The sequence below is a fragment of the Abrus precatorius genome, unplaced genomic scaffold, assembly GCF_003935025.1.
Source record: "Abrus precatorius isolate BTA unplaced genomic scaffold, Abrus_2018 Scaffold2, whole genome shotgun sequence".
NCBI classification, from domain to species: domain Eukaryota; kingdom Viridiplantae; phylum Streptophyta; class Magnoliopsida; order Fabales; family Fabaceae; genus Abrus; species Abrus precatorius.
Genome location: NW_020874362.1, coordinates 26,407,872 through 26,431,211, shown reverse-complemented (window position 1 = coordinate 26,431,211; position 23,340 = coordinate 26,407,872). Strand labels below are relative to the sequence as shown.

The 23,340-nt window shown below is 35.3% G+C and overlaps 3 protein-coding genes across 5 annotated transcripts; 2 read left to right on the top strand and 1 right to left on the bottom strand.

Annotated features, from left to right (window-relative positions):
- The first annotated feature begins 214 nt into the window (after positions 1-214).
- LOC113858041 (protein FAF-like, chloroplastic) lies at positions 215-3,757 on the top strand. Its single transcript, XM_027490450.1, has 2 exons — positions 215-379; positions 743-3,757. The coding sequence occupies exon 2, from the start codon at positions 781-783 to the stop codon at positions 2,383-2,385; it is 1,605 nt and encodes a 534-aa protein (XP_027346251.1). The 5' UTR covers positions 215-379; positions 743-780; the 3' UTR covers positions 2,386-3,757.
- A 1,182-nt stretch (positions 3,758-4,939) lies between these two features.
- On the top strand, positions 4,940-8,566 carry LOC113857373 (dnaJ homolog subfamily C member 8-like). 2 transcript variants are annotated; one of them, XM_027489174.1, is made up of 9 exons: positions 4,940-5,117; positions 5,711-5,801; positions 5,890-5,950; positions 6,103-6,180; positions 6,845-6,918; positions 7,227-7,340; positions 7,562-7,669; positions 8,109-8,147; positions 8,250-8,566. In XM_027489174.1, exons 1-9 carry the CDS (start codon positions 5,029-5,031, stop codon positions 8,334-8,336), a joined length of 741 nt encoding a protein of 246 aa, XP_027344975.1. In that variant the 5' UTR covers positions 4,940-5,028; the 3' UTR covers positions 8,337-8,566. The 2 variants fall into 2 exon arrangements, with proteins under 2 accessions (XP_027344975.1, XP_027344976.1); XM_027489175.1 differs by having other exon boundaries at positions 4,960-5,117; positions 7,227-7,286; positions 8,250-8,359.
- A 24-nt stretch (positions 8,567-8,590) lies between these two features.
- On the bottom strand, positions 8,591-22,776 carry LOC113857372 (serine/threonine-protein phosphatase BSL3). 2 transcript variants are annotated; one of them, XM_027489172.1, is made up of 21 exons: positions 21,660-22,776; positions 19,937-19,997; positions 19,755-19,833; positions 19,573-19,652; positions 19,403-19,497; positions 19,200-19,299; positions 17,971-18,040; positions 16,271-16,372; positions 16,108-16,189; positions 15,356-15,535; positions 14,468-14,741; positions 14,139-14,376; positions 13,871-14,041; positions 13,011-13,249; positions 12,190-12,274; positions 12,005-12,103; positions 11,732-11,931; positions 11,570-11,645; positions 10,796-10,931; positions 10,572-10,711; positions 8,591-10,371 (listed from the first exon to the last, which is right to left on the bottom strand). In XM_027489172.1, exons 1-21 carry the CDS (start codon positions 22,069-22,071, stop codon positions 10,288-10,290), a joined length of 3,003 nt encoding a protein of 1,000 aa, XP_027344973.1. In that variant the 5' UTR covers positions 22,072-22,776; the 3' UTR covers positions 8,591-10,287. The 2 variants fall into 2 exon arrangements, with proteins under 2 accessions (XP_027344973.1, XP_027344974.1); XM_027489173.1 differs by lacking the exons at positions 8,591-10,371; positions 10,572-10,711 and having other exon boundaries at positions 10,906-11,014.
- Positions 22,777-23,340: the final 564 nt, after the last annotated feature.

The following is a 23,340-nucleotide window of genomic DNA, read 5'->3' as shown; positions in this document are numbered from 1 at the left end:
TCTCTCTTCTTACAAAATCACACTGAATTATATCCATTTTTTTTTTATCCCTATCCAAACATTTACACCTAAACAGTGCCAATAAACCCATTTTTCTGAAAAAATGGAAACCAATAAATGGGTCTTTTCCCGTTGCGCAAGTGGGGTCCATTGAACACGATTCTTAAAGCTTTTGGCCCCCTACAAATACCCTCATTCCCCCTTCCCTCCATTGCCATCAACCACAAGCCATTCCTCTACTGCCCATTGTACTTACACAACACACTAAAATCCTCATATCCTCATCCTCAACCTCATCATCATCACCCCCTCCTTGCAACTTGCACTCCCAGTGGTCTCTAACTAGAGACCTCTGTTGGATGTTGTTGTGTTGCTTCAGGTAAATTCAATTTCACATACTTTGTATTTTCCATTGCTTATTTATATTTATAATACTCCATCCTTTTTTTCTTTCATAATTAAAAATTTTACATACAACTAAAAAAATAAATTTCATAAAGGATATTATTTAATTTTTATTATACTCTTCATATAGTAAACACATATTATTTAATACTATCTTACTTAATGTGCGTTTTCCAAAACCCCACATGCATGTTACCTATCTGACTCTGCTTTGAAACTTGAAATTTTCTTTCCGTTGCACGCCTGCTACTCACTTCACGTACACTGCTCCTATTTGTTGGGGATGTAGTTGTTATTTGGTGGTTTGTTCTAAATTCATGTTACTTGTTTTTGGCAGCTAAGAGACTAGTTTCCTTCACCTTTGGGTTATTGGACATGTCAGCAACTTCTATGACTTTGACCAACAACAAAGTTCAAAGCCAACAAGGCTTGTTATCTTCCTCTGTAAAGACAGAGGAAGAGACTACGATGCTGAAGCAAAAGCAAGGCATCATCACCATTTTGGACTCAAACACAGCCTCAGCGTCTTCTTCTCTACGAAGGACTCTTTCTGCGGACATGTCATCAAAGAAATGGCTCTCTCAAAGCATGAAGAACATTGCTTCATGTGAGGAACTCTTGCATTCCAAAACCATTGCTGAATCACTCTCCTCTTCTTCTTCTTCTTCTGAAGATGAAGAGAACAAGGATCTTGACGCTGAAGCTGAAAGAGAGAGGCTTGAGATTTGGAGTTCAATCCAAAGGAACAAAAAGGAGGAGCAAGAGAAAGGGGGGCCATTTGATACATGGAGCTCAATCGTATCCCTCAAGGCCAATGATGAAATCTCAAAATCTCTTCCTGTGACTCCCTATGTTCACCCTCTCGTGAAAAGATCAAAAAGCTCTTTGAGTGAAAAGAGCCTTGAAATTTGCACTGAGAGTCTTGGCTCCGAAACTGGCTCTGATGGCTTGTTTTCCTCTTCCCCTTCATCTGAAACAGGGGATATGGAAGAAGAAGAAGAGAAAGTTACTTATGAAGAACAACAACAGCAAGAAGAAGAGTTACAAGTGCCAAAGTACAATTATGCTGCAACAGCTACAAAAAAGCTTTCAACACCACGCTCTTTCCCTCCACCACTTCCTTCACTCTCTCATCATCAAACTAGTCCCTCACTTCACATGCGTTCCCATCGTGACAATGGAAGGTTGGTCCTCCAAGCTGTGTCTGTTCCTTCTCTTAACAATTTTAATGTTCAACGCCAAGAGGGTCGTCTTGTACTCACTTTTGCCAATCAGCAAAAGGAGGAGGAGGAGGAGGTGGAAGAGAATGATGATGATGTGGAGCAGTTGGAGGAAGAGAGTTTTGGAGGAAAAGAATACTATGAGGGTGAAGAGGAAGAAGAGGCTGTGGAATATGAGAGTGATGATAGGGATGTGGAGAGTGTGATGGAGAAAGCGCCTTTGTTGTCAAGTGGGATAAGTAGTGGTGTTCGTGGGATGGCTTTGATGATGAATAAGCCAAATGGGTTGGTGAATAGGAACCCAAAGTGGTCAGAGAAGTTCAATGAAATGACCAATTTTGAGGATGTTAATGTGATGGAAGTGAAACCAAGTCAAGTGGCACAATCACTTCCTCCAAGGCCAAGGGTGGCTAGGTTGATTCCATCAGCACCAGCTGTGGCATCAGTTGCTGCAGCAGCAGCAGCAGCTTCTTTCAATTTTAATGCTTATGAGTACTATTGGAGGACCAAGCCTCCATCAAAAGTTACCAGTGTTAACCCACTTGACAAAGACAAACATCATCAACAAAACAATGAGTCACCCTTGAAAAGCAATAAGGTTGTTGTCTCTGGGGACATGAACAAGGTCTCCAATGAGCAAAAGCAGTTGTTGATTCTAAGAGGGAAGAATGGTGATTACTTGGTGCATAATTTGAAGAGTTGCAAGGATTCTAGAAGGTCTTTTCTGTTTTGGGAACCCTATTGCATTGCCACCTCCTGAGTCACAAACAATGACAACAACCTCATCATGCGTACGACCCCACTGCTAATCCAAAATCCATTGCTCAAAACACTATTTATTACTCCATCCTTTTATCTCTACATAGTTCCACTCTTTCAGGGAGTTTAGTGTAGTCAAATAAAAGAAAAGGGAGTGGGAGAAAGGGATAGTGAGAGAGGAGAGAATACTTTATTTGTAAGATCATAGAAATGACTTGAACAGTGTTGTCATATATAATATTATTTAAATGCCTATCTTTGCTATTGGCTAAATACATACACACTACACAAATGTAATCTTAGCTCATCTTTGACCTGGTGTGGACTGTCTTGTCCTACCCTAAAATTATCATCCTTCCTTAGCTTTTCAACTTTCTTGCTTTTGTAATCCAAGCCAATGGGGTTTAGAAATGGGTCATGTCCTGCCTAACTGGTCTTATTTTTTGGGAACACCATGATCATTCCCTGATATGTTTTGCCCCTCCTCAGTCTAAGTTTGGACAGTGACTAATATATACATAGCCAAGAAAATTTAAAAGCTATAATGGATATTTGTTGATTATATCTGTGTTTGTTATTCTTAATTACGTAATTCCTAATACAGACTATTTTATCAAACCTAACCATAGCTAATACTTGTCTTACAAACTATCCATGCATCTTGCATTTCTTGGTCCTTAGAAATAAAATCAAAATTTTAGCTACTTATTACCACTAAAAGAAGTTGCAACATCAACACTGCATTTTTAATGACATGTAAAACAAATATGGAGAGGATGATGACAACATCACCAACTTCAATTGAATATATATTTTGGCTGTCAATTTTCTGTGGGTGAGGTGACGACTTATGAATAGAAAACAAAGCAAGCATGGGAATATAAAAATATTAACATGGAGTGTGATTTCACCTCCACTGTTTGTAGCTAATGATAAAGCAAGCATCACGTGTTACTGACTTTTCTGTAGTAACTTACATTTCATAATACTATCTCTTTCTTCTATTGGACCTGGGCCAAAGGAGAGAGAACCTCTCCTTTATTTACTTATCCTGTTATTCATCGCCCGCCATGAATTTAGTACCATATGTTCCTGTGTATGTTGTTTGTGATCCAAAAAATTATAATTCCAAATGGTTTAAACGATGATTAAGGAATTTTTTCTATGAAGAATGCTTCGTCATTGAGAGAATCAATTGATTATAGGACAATTTTTGTGGAAGATGTTGTTTGTTGCTGGTCAGAAAGCTAGATTTTGCTAAATAACAACCTACAGGGTAACTCTTACTCGTTGCCATTGATTTTTTGGAGTGAGTTAAAATAATGCTAACCCAACTTAATCTACTAATTTTGTTGATTCACTAAATTTAAAAAATCATAAAAATATAAATAAAAACGACAAAAAAATAATAAAAACATAAACTCAAACATTAAAATTTTAAAAAAGATAAAATACTAAAATAAACTAAGTTAATTTGCATAAACATCTTAGTCATTTAAGACTATTGAGTTAGTTATTCAAAATCTCAAATTCGTAAAATAAATAAATAAATAAATAATATTAATTATAAAATAATAATTTAAACTAAAACTCACAAGTTAACTTATTTATTACTGGTTAATCTATATAATTAATCAATAAGTAAATCAAGTAAAAAAAATTCAAATACCTTATAAATTGTTTTTTTTTTTACAATCGAGTTCATTCAAAATTTAAGGATCAATTTGACTTACTGGTTATAATTAATTTTTAGAGAATAGTAACTTTAATATTTGTTTTGGCAGTGAATTTTTAATTATGTTAACATTATTTTTCTTATTTATCACTAAATGCATGTTTTTTTTTTGTATTGTATATATAAGTTATAAAAATCACCCGTCCATCGCAATTGATAATTATCTTAGTACTATTTGGTCCAAATTTGTTTATCCGTTTTAATAGAGTTGATATTTTGAAGAAAAATAAAATTTATGTGATAATTATTTTTATTTAAATTTTTTTAAACAAGAGATGGGGTTTATAATTTTCTAAAAAATTGTCTTAATTCTATTAATTTTTTAATTTCGAGAATTTTGTATTAAATATCTTTCTTCTCTAATTATGTTTTTCTTATCTTTCAAACATTTTCCTTCTAAAACATTAGTTTTAAATACACATTTAAAATTTATATTTAATATTATAATTTTATTAAAATTATCATCGAGGCATGTTGTGTTTTTTTTATTAATTAAATATTTTTATTTTAAGTTAAGGATATAATTTTTCAGAAATATTTAATATCATCTTAAATTTCTAAAAGTAAAATGTTTATTTTTTCTTCAAAAATTAGATGAAAAGAAACAGAACAAAATATATCAATAAGAAACTTTTATCCATTTACAAATTAGGATTTTTAATATATTTTCAAATATAGTTTTTTAAAGTAAAAAAATAAATATAAAGTAAGAAAATAAAAATGTATCCACCTTCGACTTGAAACTAATTATGTTTATAAAATATGTTAAGTTAGACTAATAATTAATAATAAATAAAACTCTCCACTTCATATTTTACACCTCCCTTCATTCATCTTGGAGAAATTAAATAGTAAAAGAGAAAACGCTAAATCGAATGCGTTGGGGAAGAAGGAAGTGTGAAGGTGGTAATGGGAGAGACCAACGTCGACGACAATTTGCTTCTCAAAAGCTTCTTCGCCGAGGTCAGCGAAGTAGAGAGAGACAATGAAGTAATCAGGTCTCTCTCTCTCTCTCTCTCTACTTGATTCTAATTTGTTCTTTGTTACCACTGTTAGGGTTTCTTTATTTGGCAGTTATTCCTGTATAATTAATTCTATGCATGCCCCTTCCTCAGCTGTGATGATTTCAAATTGTGCGTTGTTTCGGTTATTGGTGTCTTCATAGTATACAATTGACTATGTAGTTTGTTTTTCATATTTGAATGGATTTTTGTAAAAATAAAAAATAAAAACTGGAAGAGATAGATACAAATAATATGTTAGGGTTAGTATGATTGTCAACTACATATTGAGGTTAAATTATATAAGGTGAAGATATTGAGAGATGCATGAATGACAGTGATTATGAGACCTAAAAGGAAGGGATGGGGAATCGGTAATTGATGGTTTGTAGGCAATGGTAGTGGCTGAAAGGATCCTAGTGAAGATATATAGAAACTAGAAAAGAAACAAGATTGTGTTCAGTGGTTGGATTTGGTTCTTATAAGTTATAACGAAACATTTATCTTCTAAGTAAGTAATGTTATTGTTGTATTGAATTATGTGTGCGCTTTGCTTGTCAACATTTTCTTTGCTTTAATTTGTTCTGCAGGATTCTCTCGTGTTTTAAGTTAAATCCATTTGAGTATCTGAACCTGTCATTTGAGGCTTCGCCTGATGATGTCAAGAGGCAGTATCGCAAGGTAACTCCTTCCTCTTGATGAGGGCTGTTTTAAGTTTTAACTGTTTTGTTGGCCTCTTTTAACACATTCTTTTGCTAATCTTTTGTAGCTGTCATTACTGGTTCACCCTGACAAATGTAAACACCCACAGGCAAAAGAGGCTTTTGCAGGTGCATATATATACACACACACTTTAGTATTTCTGCAGCTAGTATTTCAAAATTGGATATCAATTATGAATTTATGATTACAAGTTCTGTAGCTAGAGGGTTCATATGAAAGTTAATGTTTATTTCTTAAAAGTTGTGTTACTTGTATGCAGCGCTAGCAAAAGCCCAGCAATTATTGCTTGATCAAAATGAAAGAGATTACCTTCTTAACCAAGTAAATTCAGCAAAAGGTTTGTGTAAAATTGTTTTTTTACCAGGCATTTTGTATCATTTCATTAGGGTTCAATGTATTGGACTTTAAGAAAGGTGATTCTGCATAATTGGGAAACCTAGTTCTGTCTTTGTAACTCTAGAAGACACACACACCCCCAAGAAAAAATATTTTCTTTTTTCATGTTAAAAGTTTTTATTATGGACTGTTTGTCTGCTGAGTACCGTGGTTTACTCCTCCTGCATATAAGTTTTTGGTTGGGTGTCTGTTCTTTTTGCTTGTTCATATGTCTGCATTACACTGTTGGAGAGTTACTGTAGCATGTGTTTCGAGCAGGGGAAGTGTGTAGTGGATCCTGAGTGGTGCCTCATGACCACCACCCCCAAATTTTAAAACAAGATTTTTTTCTGTATTTTTTCTTAACCCTTGAATAAATTATTCTCATTATTACAAAAAAAGAGAAGTATTCTCTTCAGTCTTCACTGTCACCCCCAAGAAGAAGTATTTTTTTCTTTTATTGTCCATGTTATGTTTTTCTTCCGTCTTTTCTATTTATTTATTTAGTTCTTTTCTTTTTTTTTTCTTTTATTTTGCTTCTGTGTATATGTCGAATAAATGTCATCTTAGAAATTTTGGGACATTAAAAAAAAAACTCATTTTTTCCCAATTGATGTGGCCTACAGAAGAACTTAGAGTAAAGAGGAAGAAGCAGTTGAAGAAAGATACAGCTTCAAAAATTAAATCTTTGGTTGAAGAGGTATGTGTAATTTTACTAGCATTTATAATTGTATCTCAGGTTGTGGCCTTAATCACTTCAGAATGCACAACCTTTACTTTTATAATGCTCCCTATCTCCCTCCCTTTTGCATGCATGTTTTTCTGCTCGACCAGTCTAGTTTCACAGCGCCATTGCAGAATAAATACACACTCAACAGTGAGATTACTGGATTTTAATCTTGTAAAGTATGTTACAAATATTATAAGGGCAATATATATTTGTTTTTTCTTGATAAAAAAAAAAAATCTATTCCATTTGCATCATTCTCTGTCTCTTCTGCATCTCAGGGTAAATATGACCAGCAATATGAACAATCAGAGGAGTTCCAACAAGAGCTGAAAATGAAGGTCCGTGAACTATTAACAGATCAGGAATGGAGGAGAAGAAAAATGCAAATGAGGGTATGCTCTAGTTCTTTCTCTTCCCCTCCCCCACTCCAAGACCCCCTTTTTCTCCCCATGGCAAAACAAGAAGAAAACAGTATGACTTGGGAATTGTCAGTAGTAAGAAAGTGTAAATATGGACAGTAGAGAATTGCCTGCTTATGCCAACTTGGGTTAGAGAGGAATTATTCGCATTAGTAATTCATGTTCTGTGACCTCAATTGTTTATGATCGTGTAGATATCAGAGGAGGAAGGAAGATTAAAAAGGGATGAAGAAGAACAGAAAGAGATGTGGAAAAGAAAGCGTGAACATGAGGAGGAATGGGAAGGAACAAGAGAACAGAGGGTTAGTTTTCTATTGTTTCATTTTTTATCTTCATTTATTCATCAACCATCAAGTTGACTATTTACTTAAAAGTAATTTTAATTTCATTTTTTAATGCCTGGGAACTAATATCTGTGATGAAGTTTAAGGCCAGTGTGGCATGGCAACCTATCAGTTGATAGTAGTATATGTGTGTGTGGGTGCACACGTGCGAATAGGTGTTTGAACAGAGGATGCACCACTTCAAATTAAATATTTATATCTTAGAATGTTGTGTTGCTTTTCTTAGGTTTAAATCACTGGTGAGATTGGGAACATTTCCTATCAAATCATTCTGCACGGGTTATTTACAATTGGACAAAGCTTCTTGTGCTCTTTTTATTTTTGTGCTGTCCTGTAACATGTTTGATTTTTACCACCAAAAGGAAGGATAAATTAACACAAATAATTTCATTATCAGGTATCCAGTTGGAGAGATTTTATGAAGGGTGGAAAGAAGGTGAGAGTCTTAAACTTGATTGTCATGCAAATATTCAGTCTACTATTGCTTTGAGCAAAAGAAGTGACGAATTGCTTGACTTCATTACGTTTCAATCTGCAGAATAAGAAAGGAGAAATTCGCCCACCTAAGCTTAAGACAGAAGATCCCAACAAATCCTATGTTCAGAGGCCTGTAAAGAGAGGTTAGGTTCTGCCGTTGTATTGAAGATTCTGTAGACAATCAATAGGGAGTTTGAGAGAACTCAAGCAGGCTATTGCTGCATCAACTTGATACTGTAAGAATATTTATCATTGTGTTATGGGAAGCATATTGAGTGTAATCTAGTTTATGTCGACCTGTTCAACCGCATGAAATCTTATTTTGGGATGTTACATAGCTTCGAAGTTTAAGCTCTATACCATCATTAGTAATTTTGTGATAGAAGTCGTGTCAAACCAGTGAGTCGAACCATTACCTACTGTTTTTAGCAACCCAAAAAATAAAAAATAAAAATGGTGTATTTACTGCTCTAATAAACATATCCACAGATGACGTGTTAGGTTACACGTAGGTTTTTGGGGATTTCCATTATGCTTATATTTAATAATATTGATCTAATCCAGTTAAATCTCATTCCTCTACTTCAGAGACGATGGTGGTGGCCACATCATCATCGAACACTTTAATTGGCCCCTCATATTTGCAACCGTCCTGGTTTGCCCTTCATCAGCAGACAGTGTAGGTTTATTTATTTTTACTAAACAACTTGTGTTTATATAATATTATAACAAAAAAAATGTTAACTTTAGATTAAAAGAAACTTCAATAATATATTGTAATTATTATGTAAGATCTTCTTTTACTTTTACTCTCCTCGCTTCATTTTCTAGCATAAAAACATTTATTTAATACAATAAAATATACATATTTTAAGAAATTTAATAAAAAATAATAATCAAGTTATAAACTAGTCAAAATTTCATATTTTTAAATAAAACTTTAACTTTCAGCTGAATTTCATGTGCTTAACTTGACCAAGGGATAATTTATCATGGTTTCAAGAAAAGTGATTTTTTTTGCTTCACTTCAACTATTATGTGCGGCAACTCAAACGGAATTTGTTATTCTAAAATGAAATGTATTTTAGAGAATAAGATATATTTATGATTGTTAATTAAAAGTAACTAATATTATGATAAAATGTAAATGCACAGATAACTAACATTATGAAGTCAATAAGATTTTAACCGTAATTTAAGTTAGCACTTACATTTATATTTTATCTTTCAAAAAGGTAAAAGAAATCAAATTCACTCAACCTATGCATGAATTGGTATTTGTGGTCTGAAATCACACTAATCCTACGTTTGGTTCAACGAAAAGAAAATATAGAGAAGATTTTGAATTATAGATTTAAAAAAAAAATCAATTTCTCCAGTCAAATAAAAAGTGTCGTTATCTTTCTCTGTCTCGTCCAAACAAACATTAGCCCGCAAGTGCCATACACTGGATGGAAAGGTCCAAGTTATGTGATGCACAAGGCAATATATAAAATTCTATTCTCAAAATTCACATTTCTGTCAGAATATGTTGATTCACACAAAATTAGTTGTACAGAGCATGGATGGGAATTACGCAAAACAACACCTATGATACATGGAACCCCAGGAAAGATTTCTGATTTATATATCTCACCATCACATGAAAAAAAAAAAAAAAAAAGCAAAACCCTCCTTGTCCTCTTGATTTAAAATAAAAATTGAAAAAAAAAAAAAACAATAACCTAGGGACGATGAGTAAAAAATATGTAAAAATAATGAGAAAAATAGACAGCAGTGACAATCCATGACACAGACATCCGCGACCTTGATTTTGTACCTACGGCTCAATTTACAACGGGTGGGTGGAACCCAGACTGCAACTTCTACCTTCGTCAAAGTGAACCTAGCAGTGGCTACCGACCTTGCATCTTCCACAGGCCAGCTGATTGAGTGGTGAGAACCATAGTAAGAAAAGCTTGAGCCTTCAAGCTTTCTTCGGGTATTTAAATCACAAGCTCGAATACCCAATAAATGGCATGTTATATACGAGACACCGTATATTCAGCGATAGCACAAGCCGTTAAGGCATAAACAAATAGGGGCATTCTTAATGACCACTATATCCAAGCAAGCGAACCTCGGTCATTTGCTACTTGAGGACGGCCTCTAGTTGGTGTTGGTGGTCTGTTAGCATTTAACTCCTATACATGTTTTAACCCCAAAAGAAAAAATGAATGAATTAGCAAAAACCAAACTGCAGAAAGATAGCTTTAGTCCCATAACACTGAAATAGATAAGCTCAAAATTCATTTAGATGTGAACGTGTTTATTTGATAGGTGCAATATTACGCAGCACGCAAGGGATGCCAACCATTTAATGAATAATATTTAGAAATAATACCTGCATCCATGTATCCTCAATATGACGTTCCGGAGAGGTTTCTGGTGAAGAAATGGCAGGCGGCAACGGATGAATCAGTTTAGGAACCACAACAAGATCTCTACCCAAAACTAATATCGCCCCGGCATTATTTGCAGTACCTATTGTCATAATGAAGTGCCAGAATTTAGAAGGGAAAACGATCTTTAAGAGAAGCGTGCAAAGCAGAGGCCAGTAACAAATACCACAGTAATTTGTAGCAGAGAAAAGTGTGATCAAATGTCCCTGTGCAAAACGCTCAAAGCCATCCATCACACATTCATGTGCACGAACAATCAGCTGAAGATCATTGTTGTTGCAAAATTCCATGACACGATCAGGCTGCAACAGTAAACCCCATTGAGGTAACAGAAGCCAACAACTGAGAAAGTACAGACAACATCCAAGAAGGCAAATGCCTATAACTACAATTACCAATTAAAATATATAGTGTAGGCATTAGTCAGCAAAGGGGAAGAGAAAATTGAGATTTGGGAAGTGCAGTACAACTCAAAGCTTCGGCATTTATAAATGGATGCAATCAGCTTTTGTCTTTTGAACTTTTTAAGTCTATATTTTAAGCATAACTTTGAAAATAATTGTCTAATTGATGCATGTTACAATTACAAAAGTTTCAGAGCATAAACACAATTGATCTAAAAGTTTCAAACTATGCTTCAAAATGAAGTTGCACTGGATTTTCTAGAATAAAACAACTAATACATGAGCATTCTGAATTCATCAAATTTAATCACAAAAACCTGTATTGATCATTATTAATATCATTATCCAGGAAACTAATAAAAAAGCGATTTTGATAACATTTTTCATTAAAAAATTAACAAACCTATATTAATTAGTATTAATATATTTATCGCCTAATCTAGGAAAATCAAATATTGTATCTATTCATATCACAATCCAGGAAACTAATAACAAAATAAAAACATTTCACAAGATAACAGATAATAATCACTCACCCCAAAAGTAACTAATCCTGGACCCCTGGCATTTGGCCGCAGCCCTTCTACACTATCGTTCTCTGTAGGATCAGACCTAGAGAAACATTGCATGCCGTCATTCCTCCTAAAGGACATGAAATAAATTGCCACAAACATGTATAAGTATCCATTTACACTAACCACAATAGATCCATAAGCACAATTGATCCTGCTTCCATTGTAATTGGACGCTGAATATTCTCAATTTGTTCCACATGATTTATTGAACGACCAATACCCCCATGCATGCAAATGATTTTTTTCTCAATTAGTGCAGCTAGAGGAAGCCAATTAAACAGGCGATTTATCCGGTGCCATGCCCAAATTCCATCTCGTTCACCCTGTCAGCAAATTACAAGGTTGCTTGAGTATTTAATGAGACTATAATACTATATGAAATATAAAATTCCTTACCATCCGCTCGATGCACTCGATTCGGAAGCCAAAAAGGGCATTAATATCTGCAGCTTCATGGTTTCCACGTATTAAATGTACATTGTTTGGATACTCAACCTGCAAAATTCAAATAAGTATGCATAAACCTGACACCACCAAACTTGATAAACAACACGAAAAGACAAACTATACATTCACCGTACCTTAAGAGCAAGCAGAAGGCTTATAGTTTCCAGGCTGTGTTGGCCCCTATCAACATAATCTCCTAGGAATAGATAATCGATGTATCTGATAGTCATTTACACAAAATTAGCAATATGGGAAATTAAATGCAAAAATCTCTTGCATTAAAATAGTCCAAACAAAATATTATGCTAGCTATAGCTATGGGGGAAGGGGAAAAGCTTATTAAATGCCTATTCTCTTCTGTTTGTATCCATAAACTCACAGATCAACATTTTACAATTTGTTTATATGCACTAAATCTAATAATCAATCTAGTAACAAGCTACACCTAGGACAAATCCCATTTAGAGCACCAATATTTAAATAAAAAACTACAAAAGCAATGGATTTATATCGTTATTATTCCAAGAAGGGAATGCATGTATCATGCACATTGATGCTAGCTCCCCATGCCAGATAGATCACAATGCAAAGACAAGAATATAAAAAATTGAAAGAGAGCATAAGACCACTAAACTGTTTGTGTTGGATAATCAATCACAAGACTTGTGGTAAAAAGCTAAGAGAATACAGCATCGTATGAGTACAAAAACTAATAAAGTTAACAATCTAAAGAACTTGACAAATGTTGAAACTGAATTATGGTAGCAAACCAACTGGCACAAATAATTGAAGGCAGGTTGTGGTTTTAACATCTTAGACACGCTGATAAATAACCTATTGAACCAGAGGTTTTAGCCAGAAAACAGACAATGTAATGCACAACATTAGTGGCATACAGTAATTATCTTTTATTCACATAAAAAAAAAAACTACCTGTCGGAACTAAGAAACTTACGCTATGTCACCAGCAGTTGATGGTGCACCATACTCATCAAAGAGGCGCATGAGATCCCCAAACTGCCCATGCAAATCACCAAATATTTTAATTGGTGCCTTGAGCTGTAATACACTTGGTTCACTTGAAAATATACGCTCTGCACTATCACAAAGATCTGCTATTTCACTGCACTCCAAGAAAAACTGTCGACGCACTGGTGGTTTCCAACCACGAGGCTTTAAGAGGTGAGCTATAACCTATGTAAAAAAAGTCAGAAAATTCATAAGAAACAAACTGAACATAATATGAAGCCAACATGCTGGGTGATTTACATAATAGTTATGAAAAAAATCATCATGCATACATAAAAAAAAAAAATTAAGATTCAACATCACATTCAAAATATTTCCATGAGCAGAAGAGTTGTAGAGTAGGCAATGACAACAAAAGGAGGGCTAATGAAACATGACTAATCAAATGTTCTGCACCTGATCCTACACATGACTCCCAGATTCGGTAGCTCAAGTGGGCACTTAATAGTTCATGTTATTTTAAGCCAATTAGATATAGTGCACCTGACCCACTACTATGACCTTATTATTAAATATGTATTAGCTTTTACAGAGTGAAATTTTGATCCACTATTAGCATTAAAAGTTTTTACACTATCATGATCATCCAAGCATATGTTTGTAACATCGTTGAGAAGAGTTTGACCATGATATCCACTGTCAGAGAGGTCAATCTCAAATAATAATGTGGCAACCCATCATTGATAGTCAAAAAATATTATAGTGGACCAACATTAATAATTTTCTAATATTATTAGTATAAATATTTACAATCAATTATGGCTAGTTATAGAGACAACTCTGTACCTTTTTTGGGACACTATTGATAGACATCTGCCGATCTAATAATTTTCTAGCAGCTGTTGCACTTTCCGGAGTCCCATAACTGACCCGCCTGCCTTCATTTTCAAACTGGTCAATTGAAAGCTGTCTAACCATGCCACCTAATGCCCCACCAGTCTCTGCAGCAACAACCACCTGCAGAAAATTCCCACAAACAGAAATTGGGCTCGAATATTCATGCAATTCTTGACACAGCATAATTTTTCTTTGGCAACCAAAGTGTATTACTCACAGCTCTGTGATGCAGCCTCACTCCACCAGGAGGAATACTATTTGACCCCACAGAATCTGGCTTAATCAAGGAAGATATTTGTTTCCCACTAGGGGTTGCCTCAGCCCCACGATCTCGGTCAGGCAATTCAACTTCTCCATTCACTTGTCGTGCCTTGGCAGCAGCCAGTGTTGCACTGATAGCTTCAGCTTCTGCAGCAGATGCTTCAACTAGATACTCAACTCCTTTGCTAGTTCGCCTATTCAAAATTCTTCACATGAATGATGAAGCCAAAGTAACAGTTCAATATTTCACCCAATGAGATGTTCAGATGATAAAAGCTTCTGTACCTGGACCCTTGAAGCACAGCATTTTCAGTGCTGATATCAGTATATATGTCACCATTCATAGGGGGGGCAACTGGATTTCCCAAAACAACTGCACCATCAGCAGCTGCTTCAGGCATGTTTTGCCTTATCCTATCATCAACAAACCCATATCGTCCAGGTAGTCGTATCACTTGTACATTAGATGCTGCTGCAGCAGCAGCAGCATGTGAAGCAGCATTTGTTGTTTCAGCAGCCGCAAGATCTTCAGCAACAAGTAAGTCATCCAGCAAGACTCCTGTAGCATAAACACAATTGCAGTCACAGTTAGTCTTGCTTATCAAGTAAAATATTACAACTCACCACAATAAGTTAAATCCCTAAACAAATATGAGAAGAAAGAATTCAGTAACTGTTAATTGGCATTATCTATAATTCTTTACTCTTGCCATGAGCTAAGCCAATAATAAACCTAGTTGAATAATTATACCCTTACCCCCCATGTTTCTCTTAACAGTTCCAATTCAACTCTATTTTTTCCTCAAAAACACCTAGCTAAATATGCTTTTTGATCAACAGAATTTAAGCTAAGTTCATCAAGCAATTTAAGCTATTTCATAAGTTTATATTTCCCAACTCTTCTAGCACCATTTAAGAAACAATATTCAGATATAAAAGACATTTACATTCTCTACCATCTGCTTCAAGTCCAAATATAGATAAAATAAAATAAAATAGCCAAAATACTAAGTGAAATATAACATGTAAATCGACTACGACAAAGTTACTAAGTTGTCATCAGAAAGCAGGGTGACCTAATGTATAGCAGCGATTAAATTATCATGCGATGTCAAGCAAATGGAAAGTAAATTCCATTTACATGAATCCATAAAAGTTTGATTCATCACTTACCACCACGTAAACCACCATAAATAAAAATCAAGTCACCAACAGCAGCAGCAGCATGCCTACAACGACGTGTCAATTCAACTGAAGCATCTCCACCAGCTGCATCAGCACTATATCTACCTGTTCTTGGACTGGTAACAACAGATTTTGTATCACACCAAACACCAGCAGCAGTGTCCAACACTATAAACAGGGCAGAGAAACATAAGAAAAAACTTAAAACAATAAATCTTGCTTTCACATAAAAAATACAAAAAAAAATATTACCATTGTTAAAAAATAACTAAAGGCTACAGCAGCAACTAGGCACCAGCAAGCTACCCTACAAACAGTAGCTACAATAGTAATGAAACCCCAAAAGTATTTGTTATTGCTTACAACAGGTCATCCGGATTTTTCAACAAGAATATTCTCTTTCTTAATTTCACTAAAAGAAAAGTCATTCTATGTCCACAAGAGTAAGGGAAGATAGACAGAGTAAGGGTGTGGAGACCAATGACTAGTTCATAACTAATTTGGCCCCTCTAAAGTCAGGGATACACTTTAGAGGATTATGTAGAAAGTTATAATTGCCAATTTAAAAATTAAAGGAAAAGATTTTAACTTCATAGTTTGTTGTGCATATATTTTATTACAATCTTAGCTGTTGATTTTTCAATAAACAGTTATAACTTTGCATTTTAGCCTAAGATCAAAGATAACAAAGAAAAAACAGTCAATACGCACAAATTTTAAGCAACACCACAATCAAGTACCTGCAACACTTGAGGAATCTTCAACCATTCGTCCTCCTCCAAGTGCCCCGCCAGACACATGGAGCCTCGCATTAACAAACACCTAGAATCATTAAACAAGTAAATTACAATCCTTGGAATATACAATCAATGAAGAAAAAAAATAAAAGAACCTAAATCCCACCGCTGCATGCTGATATCTTGGAGATGGTGAGACACCAGGGGCAATTGCCCATTCCCAACGACCATCTCTATGCTTAGCAAGTCCATATGCACTTGCCAATGGCTGTAAGGGAGGAAGAAAATATGAACAGAAAGTTAGAAGTAAGCAATTCACAAGTCACAAAAATATTTAACAGAAACTAAATAGAATTACATGAATCCACTAACTAGTGTTTGTTAATAAGAAAATATGATAGGAAACAAAAGACAGAAGTTGATAGGATAGGAATAACTATCAGTAGACACATTAAGTACATGTTTGGATTTTCTTTTTTTTCAAGGAAATAATTGCTTATTTTTCAAAAGTTATTTTCTCAAATTAAGCTGAACCAAACATGCACTATTTTGAACATAAAATAGCCACAACTATCAAGGACATCTGCCAGGAGAGTGTCCAACATTTATTTGCAGGTTGATAGCCTGCCTGAGCAATTAAATATTTGGTAGAGTTGTCGGAACTTCAACACCCTATCACCAAAAAGTACTCTCAATTTCAACAGCTTCTGAGTGCATTTATTTTAATTTAATTATCAAAGAAAACATTCAATTATTTATCAGTGGATTCCATCACAACCATATCTATATATGGGTCAGTCAGATTCTAAAATTAAATGTGTAGGGTACCAAGATTCAACAAAGATACGTATTCCAAAGGGAGAGGCAAAAATTTCGAAAAAAAAAAAATTATGAGGGAGAAAGAGAGATTATGCTTGGTCAGGGGAGTGCAATCTACAATGAAATCATCTTGGTACTTGTTGTTAGTTAGTTGGATTTTGTGCTGTATTTTGAAAAAATGAAGGGGTTATGTGGTTATGGCTTTTCATTCAAAGATCTACCTCTCTAAGGAAGTAAGTAATTAAGAGTAAACATGGTGTAGAGCAGAAGGGATTGAGATGTCATCACTTTTCTTAATTCACTTGATCTACTCACTTCTGTGCATATTCCAATAGAAGGGTTTGGAATCTGGGCACCTCCGGATTATTCTCTTGTTTATCCTCCTCAAATTTCTCACTCATTCCATCAACTGTTGAAGGTTTCTCCAAGACAAAACTATCTTGAAGTTCAAAGTTCCCTCAAAAGTAAATTCCTTTGCTCAAACAGCAGTTTTAACAGGATGAATACAACACTATTTTCAACAGATTTGTTAGCCTTACATCACTCTCTTCCTTGATGTGTATCACATGCAAATCAAGCCCATAAACAGAACATCACTTATTTTTGAAGAATCAAAAGGCATATACCATTCTTTGGATTAATTCAATTTGCAGAAGGAATTGACTGTCCACTCCTGGTATCTTTGTTTTAGATTTTGTTTTCCAACTCTGAGGATACCTCATCCTCACCCATAGTTTACTTCTCTTCTCTATGATAATTTTTTCTTATATAGCAAGCAGGTAGATGCAGAACTAAGTAGTAGTAGGATGAGTTGAGAAAACAATCTTAAGCTACCTCTATACTCTATAGCTTACAAAAAGGGGATAATTAACTCTTCTCTGCTCTTTGCCAAAGGTAACTCTGGATGAGCCACCATACAGGCAAGCCACATACAAGGGAATATAAAGGGAAAATATCAATGACAAACTAAGATTATGTATGAGGAAGATTCCTAGGTAATCAAATCAGTAGAAAGAGAAAGTGAAATTTTTTTAATATATAACTCACAACACTATTGGCGTCCCTCCCTCCACAAAGCAGAAGAAGCCCATCTGATCGTGCACTGGCAGTTGCATACCTGCTCAAAAGTTCAAAAGCAAATCACAAAACAGCAACTCAACCCATATTGTAAAAAATTATTTCAATCACAAAATGAAAGCCAACTTAAATAAATACAAGGAAGTTGTACAAACTACAGATTATTTGATGACATTTATCAAGGTTCCTAAAGTATCCTCTTGCGCTTTATAAAAACACAGCAATAATGAGCTTACTTCATTCCACAAAAAATTTTGATGCTAATCATGACTTTAGCAAAGTTTGTCATGATTGATCAAATAATAACTAAATTACAGAAGGAAAAAGCTCCTCCTCTAAAGCGAGTTTGTCTCCAAAGTGAGCAAGGGTGTATTCATCCTTCCATCATTTAGTGTTAAGATTAAGATAATGATGTACTTTATTAAATTAAAGGTAGATAGACCATTACTTGCTCAGTGTAGTTACAAAATCACATTAGAAGAGTCTTGTCCATTGCAGAATAATATAACATTTCACTCTTCTGCTTCCAACATATTCCACAAAATAAGTCAAGCTTCAATTCAAGCAGCCCTACTCTAACATGCAGCCTCATTATCATCACACAGGAAAGCAAACAGAATATAAAGATGGTTCTACTCTAATATCAAACAGCTCCCAAACTGAAGAAAGAATAAAGCAATGATCAACCAATATACCACCCAAGTATAAAATGCAATAGTAAACCTATGTATGATATACTTGACATGGCACTATGGCAGAATAAGATGGAGAATTAGAACATAGATAATTAGAAACAAACCCAAGGCAATGAAGGCACGAAGAAAACCATTTAAAAATGGGGCAACCCACTTTTTGACATCCAAATAATATAAAATCAAGTGAAACAAAGTTAACAACTAAATTTAATCCACAAAGAATACAAGTTTAACAAACCAACCTATCTACATAAAATCAAAAAAGTGGAAACAAAATATTTAAATCTATTCAACTCAATTACAATCAGTAAATGCTAGCTCTCTGAACCTAGTTCAAGACATAAAAGCCTATGGAATAAGAAAGGGCTTCCCTCAGAACCTAGTCCTTGACATCAAAGGCTATGAACCAAGAAAGGTGTAATAATATTCATAGCATTTGAATTGATAAATGCACAACAAAGTCTAGATATTAGTCAAGAAAGGTAAAATTCAATGACACAGTACATGCATGGAGGAGGACCCTCTCCTTCTGGCTCCAACTTGCGCCATTCATAAGGCTTGGCAGCTGTGTCCAAGGCCCATACATCAGCCAAAGGTCTCTTTCCTAGAAAGAGGGGATAAAACAAGTGTAACTTCCAATAAATTTACATTCAGAGCAAAGATCAAACCGCAAACAATGTAAAAGGGCTTAGCATTTGGGTAGTTACCATCATTGCCTCCAATTGCCATGAGATACCTCTGCCCCACCAAAGCCATAACATGTCCATAGCGTGGCCCTGGTCCAGGGCCTGGAACACCAACTCTAAACGACATTAAAAATCCACTGTATCAGATAAATGTCATTAAGAAGGAAAAGAAAATATGTTACTATTCTAACCTATGCCATCGCGGCCGTTGCTGAGTGAGATCAAGAACATGGAGGTCTTCTGCAGACAAACCAGCAGGACCAATCCCACCCTGTTTTACATTGCAATACACCACTAAGAATTTAGTTCATCATTGAGAGGAAATAAATTAACCAATGCTTAGTTAGCTTAAGAGATGTCTTCTCCACATTACCTGAATAACTACCATTGTTCCAACAGCAGTTGCCACATGCGCAGCCCTTGGGGTTGGAGGCTCTCCAATGGGAGTTATCCTGCATAAAATTTTCCTTATATAAGCACTGAAGCAAAGTACATAAGGCTATACAAGCATTGGATAAGCCTTAATGAAGACTGGAAAGAATAACCTGAGCTTACCTAGACCATTTATTAGTCAAAACATCATAACAGTGGACATCAGCAGTGGCACCAGCTAAACCTGCAGCGCAAATGAATTATACCAGTCATGACAAATTTCAAGCATAAATATAACCAATCCAATCAATATTGGCACTTATCCAAAGGAAAGGAAATGTATGAAATCTAGGAAAAGCATTGTTCATCTTGCAGCATCCCTCACAAAATGAGAAACCGAACATTCTTCAATCTCTTTTTTTTTTTCCCCTTCTTTGATCAGTAGTAGTATATCAAATAATTGGGATATTTTCAAAAAGAAAAAAAATATCACACCACAAATAGCAACAACAAACCATCAACCATGTGAAACCATGTCACATAATTTGGGTTAATTTAGTGTTGACACTACTTCATGCTGTAATTTATGAAAAAATAGATTTTCAGGTATTCGGAAAATAAACAAAGAAGCCAAACATGCAAACAAGCATCTCCCCACATATAAAACAGTTTCTTTTTATGAATCCAAAGTTTATGGACTACGGAATGTTTCCATGATCCATCGCAATCAATATTTCAAACAAAAACTTTAGCAGTATATGCATACACATATACAACAGCAAGGAAGGCAACAGGAAAAGGGGCAATAAAAAACTTCAGACAGACACAATCATTGCATAATTCACAGCAAGTTGGATTGGGGTTCACTGGGTTGGCCAGTGATGGGTGAAGACATAAATAATAATAATGAAATAGAATTCTGGCATAAAATTAGTATAGCAGTACTGACGAGTAAAAATAATAAGTGGATTGGAATGGGATAGATCAGAATGAGATGGAGGCAATGAAAATAACAGAAAAAACCACTGACTCCATGCTTATGACACATTATATTGGAGGAAGCAAAGACAGCCAATGGAATGAAATGTTCCCTACTCCCTAGTTCAGACTTATTGGGCCACCCCAACAGAAGTCATAGGATCAGAGGTTTATGATTAGTATAGACTGTGTAGTTAAAGAAGGAAGAGCCACGTTCAAAGCACCACCCCCATCCTGCGTAAAAGCAATAAAGGCATGCACGTGGATAGGATGTGCAACTTCTGTTATTGGCAGTTATCTATGATATTAGCATGGCTGCATGGAAGGATAAAAGATGTATAAATGAAGAGCAATAAGAAAAGCAGGTAATTTTCACCATTAATTAGATTGAGAAACCTGTTTTAATTACGGTTCTTAATATACGGAGAACAGTCCGATGTTGGTGAGAACACCAACAAAGAGGGACAGAAAGCCTAGAAAATGGAAATGTTTTAAAATGAAACTTCATATACTTCTAATTTTACCCACCAACCATAAAAAAGGAAACAAAGCAATAAAACAGCGAGATAAGTAAATATTCTATACACACTCAACTCATTTTATTGGATTATGTTGCTAGGTATGAAGTATCCAAAGCAAGGTTCACAAGAGCCATAGTTTATGAATAACCATCCGCCTGTCATCACATTTACATTTCCATGACCTAAAACAACAATGCAATCGACGCCTAGGTATTTACACATCTATAATAACTTTTTGTGGAGCTAAATTTAACTCAGCTTTAAAATACCTCAAGCATACAAAGTGCGTAGCATAAATTTCCAAATTCTAATCAGACTAACAAAACCAAAACTCAATATACTCGGCAGCTGCATCTACGCTCCGCTATTGTTTTCAGGAAAACAAAACAAGAAAGTAAAATACATACGTATGCCAGCGCTTCCAGCTGATGAAGGAGTCCCTGAAGCCGCCGGATTCCCCTCGAGCGCAGTGGCACCGCCAAACAAAATCAACCTCGGACCAATGTATCCAGGCGTTCCCTCCTCTCCAACCGCCGCAACCGCCGTCAACGTGTGGCCGCACCGCGGCCCTGGTCCATCCTCCTTCTTCTCCAAAATCGCATTCACCACTGAGTAAGTCGGCGCGAGCCTCGGACCAACCACCGGACTGTGCTGCACCTGAGCACCCCCCGCCGCCTGCTGTTGCACCGGCGACTGTTCCGGAGTTCCGCCGCTCGACGGCGACGACGACGGCGACTCCCCTAGCTGCTCTCTCTCGGCATGGTTCTGCACCGCCGGATCTTGATCGGCCTCCGGCACCATCGACGAATCAACGTCCATTCTTCAACCCTAAGATTCAAGCAATTCCGCCAAGATCGGAGCTAGAATTCCCGCGAAATCGCATCCCGAACCAACATTTCGATTCAGTTCAAGAAATTCCAAACGCCGCGCCAATGAAAACCCTAACTCAGATCTTCCACTCTTCAATTCAAATGAACAAAATAAAACCCACGTAAATTTTCCGAAAACAGAGAAATTCAATTAGGTTTTTCCTTTCTCTTTTTCTCTCGTCCTCCGAATCCTTCCCTCTCTTCTGTGCCAAACTCAGAGAAATGAAAGAAGCGGTGAACGAAACGAAACGAAACGGAGGAGACAATCTCACACACAATCGCAAACCCGAAGCACAAAAATAAAATTAAAAAAAAATATTAAAAAAAACAAAACCCAATTACTTTCTCTCAGACAAAGGGGTCGTATCTTTCTCTCGCTACTTTTTTTTCTGCCTTTCTATATTTTTTTTAAAAATAATAGGGTATGTATTTATTGATATTCAATTATTCAGTATTTTCTTGTTTGTACAGAAGAAAGAAGAGAAGGGTGCAGCCAGCGACCGGAATGTGCCGGTAAGGGTGTGTGTACGGATGAAACTGGGGGCGGCGCCAGAGCGGAGAACGGAAAAGGAGTGACCGGGACAACCGGGGATTTGCTTAACTATTAACGGTGTTCACCGGCTCCTAGTTCTAAGGAAAGTTTGCCTTGTGCAAGAGGGGTTTACATTAACAACTCAGCAAGCTATCGTTATTTTTCATTTTTTTCTTTTAAATTGTTACTACCCAAAACGTGGAAGAATACACCACATGCTGTATTTGGAAAATTTTCCCTTTTTTATCTAATATCATTTGGGAGTTTTTTAGTTAACATTTTAATGATTTTCTATCCAGTATAAGTAGTGGGTATACAAGTTAAAAAGTTCAAAAAAATATAATAACCATTTTTTAGTATTGATTGAATGAATTTCTCATATTTTAACAAAAGTTGTTCTTGTTTTAGTTTTACTTTTCAACTTATCATGCGTAAAACGAAAAACTATAAATCAGAAGGAAAAAATAACGTGATAAGTGAATAACACCACAAAAAGGAATAATTTGCGTATACTTTTCATGTGTTGTTGTTGAATCACTCATTTTTTGCATTAATACAATTATTTATAGCATTTTTTAGAATAATTTTCTATTTGTCACACGATATTGATATAATTAAATTTTAGAAAAAGCTAAATTAAATACATACTTACATAAAAAAAACGAAAAATGTTAATAGAAAAAAAAG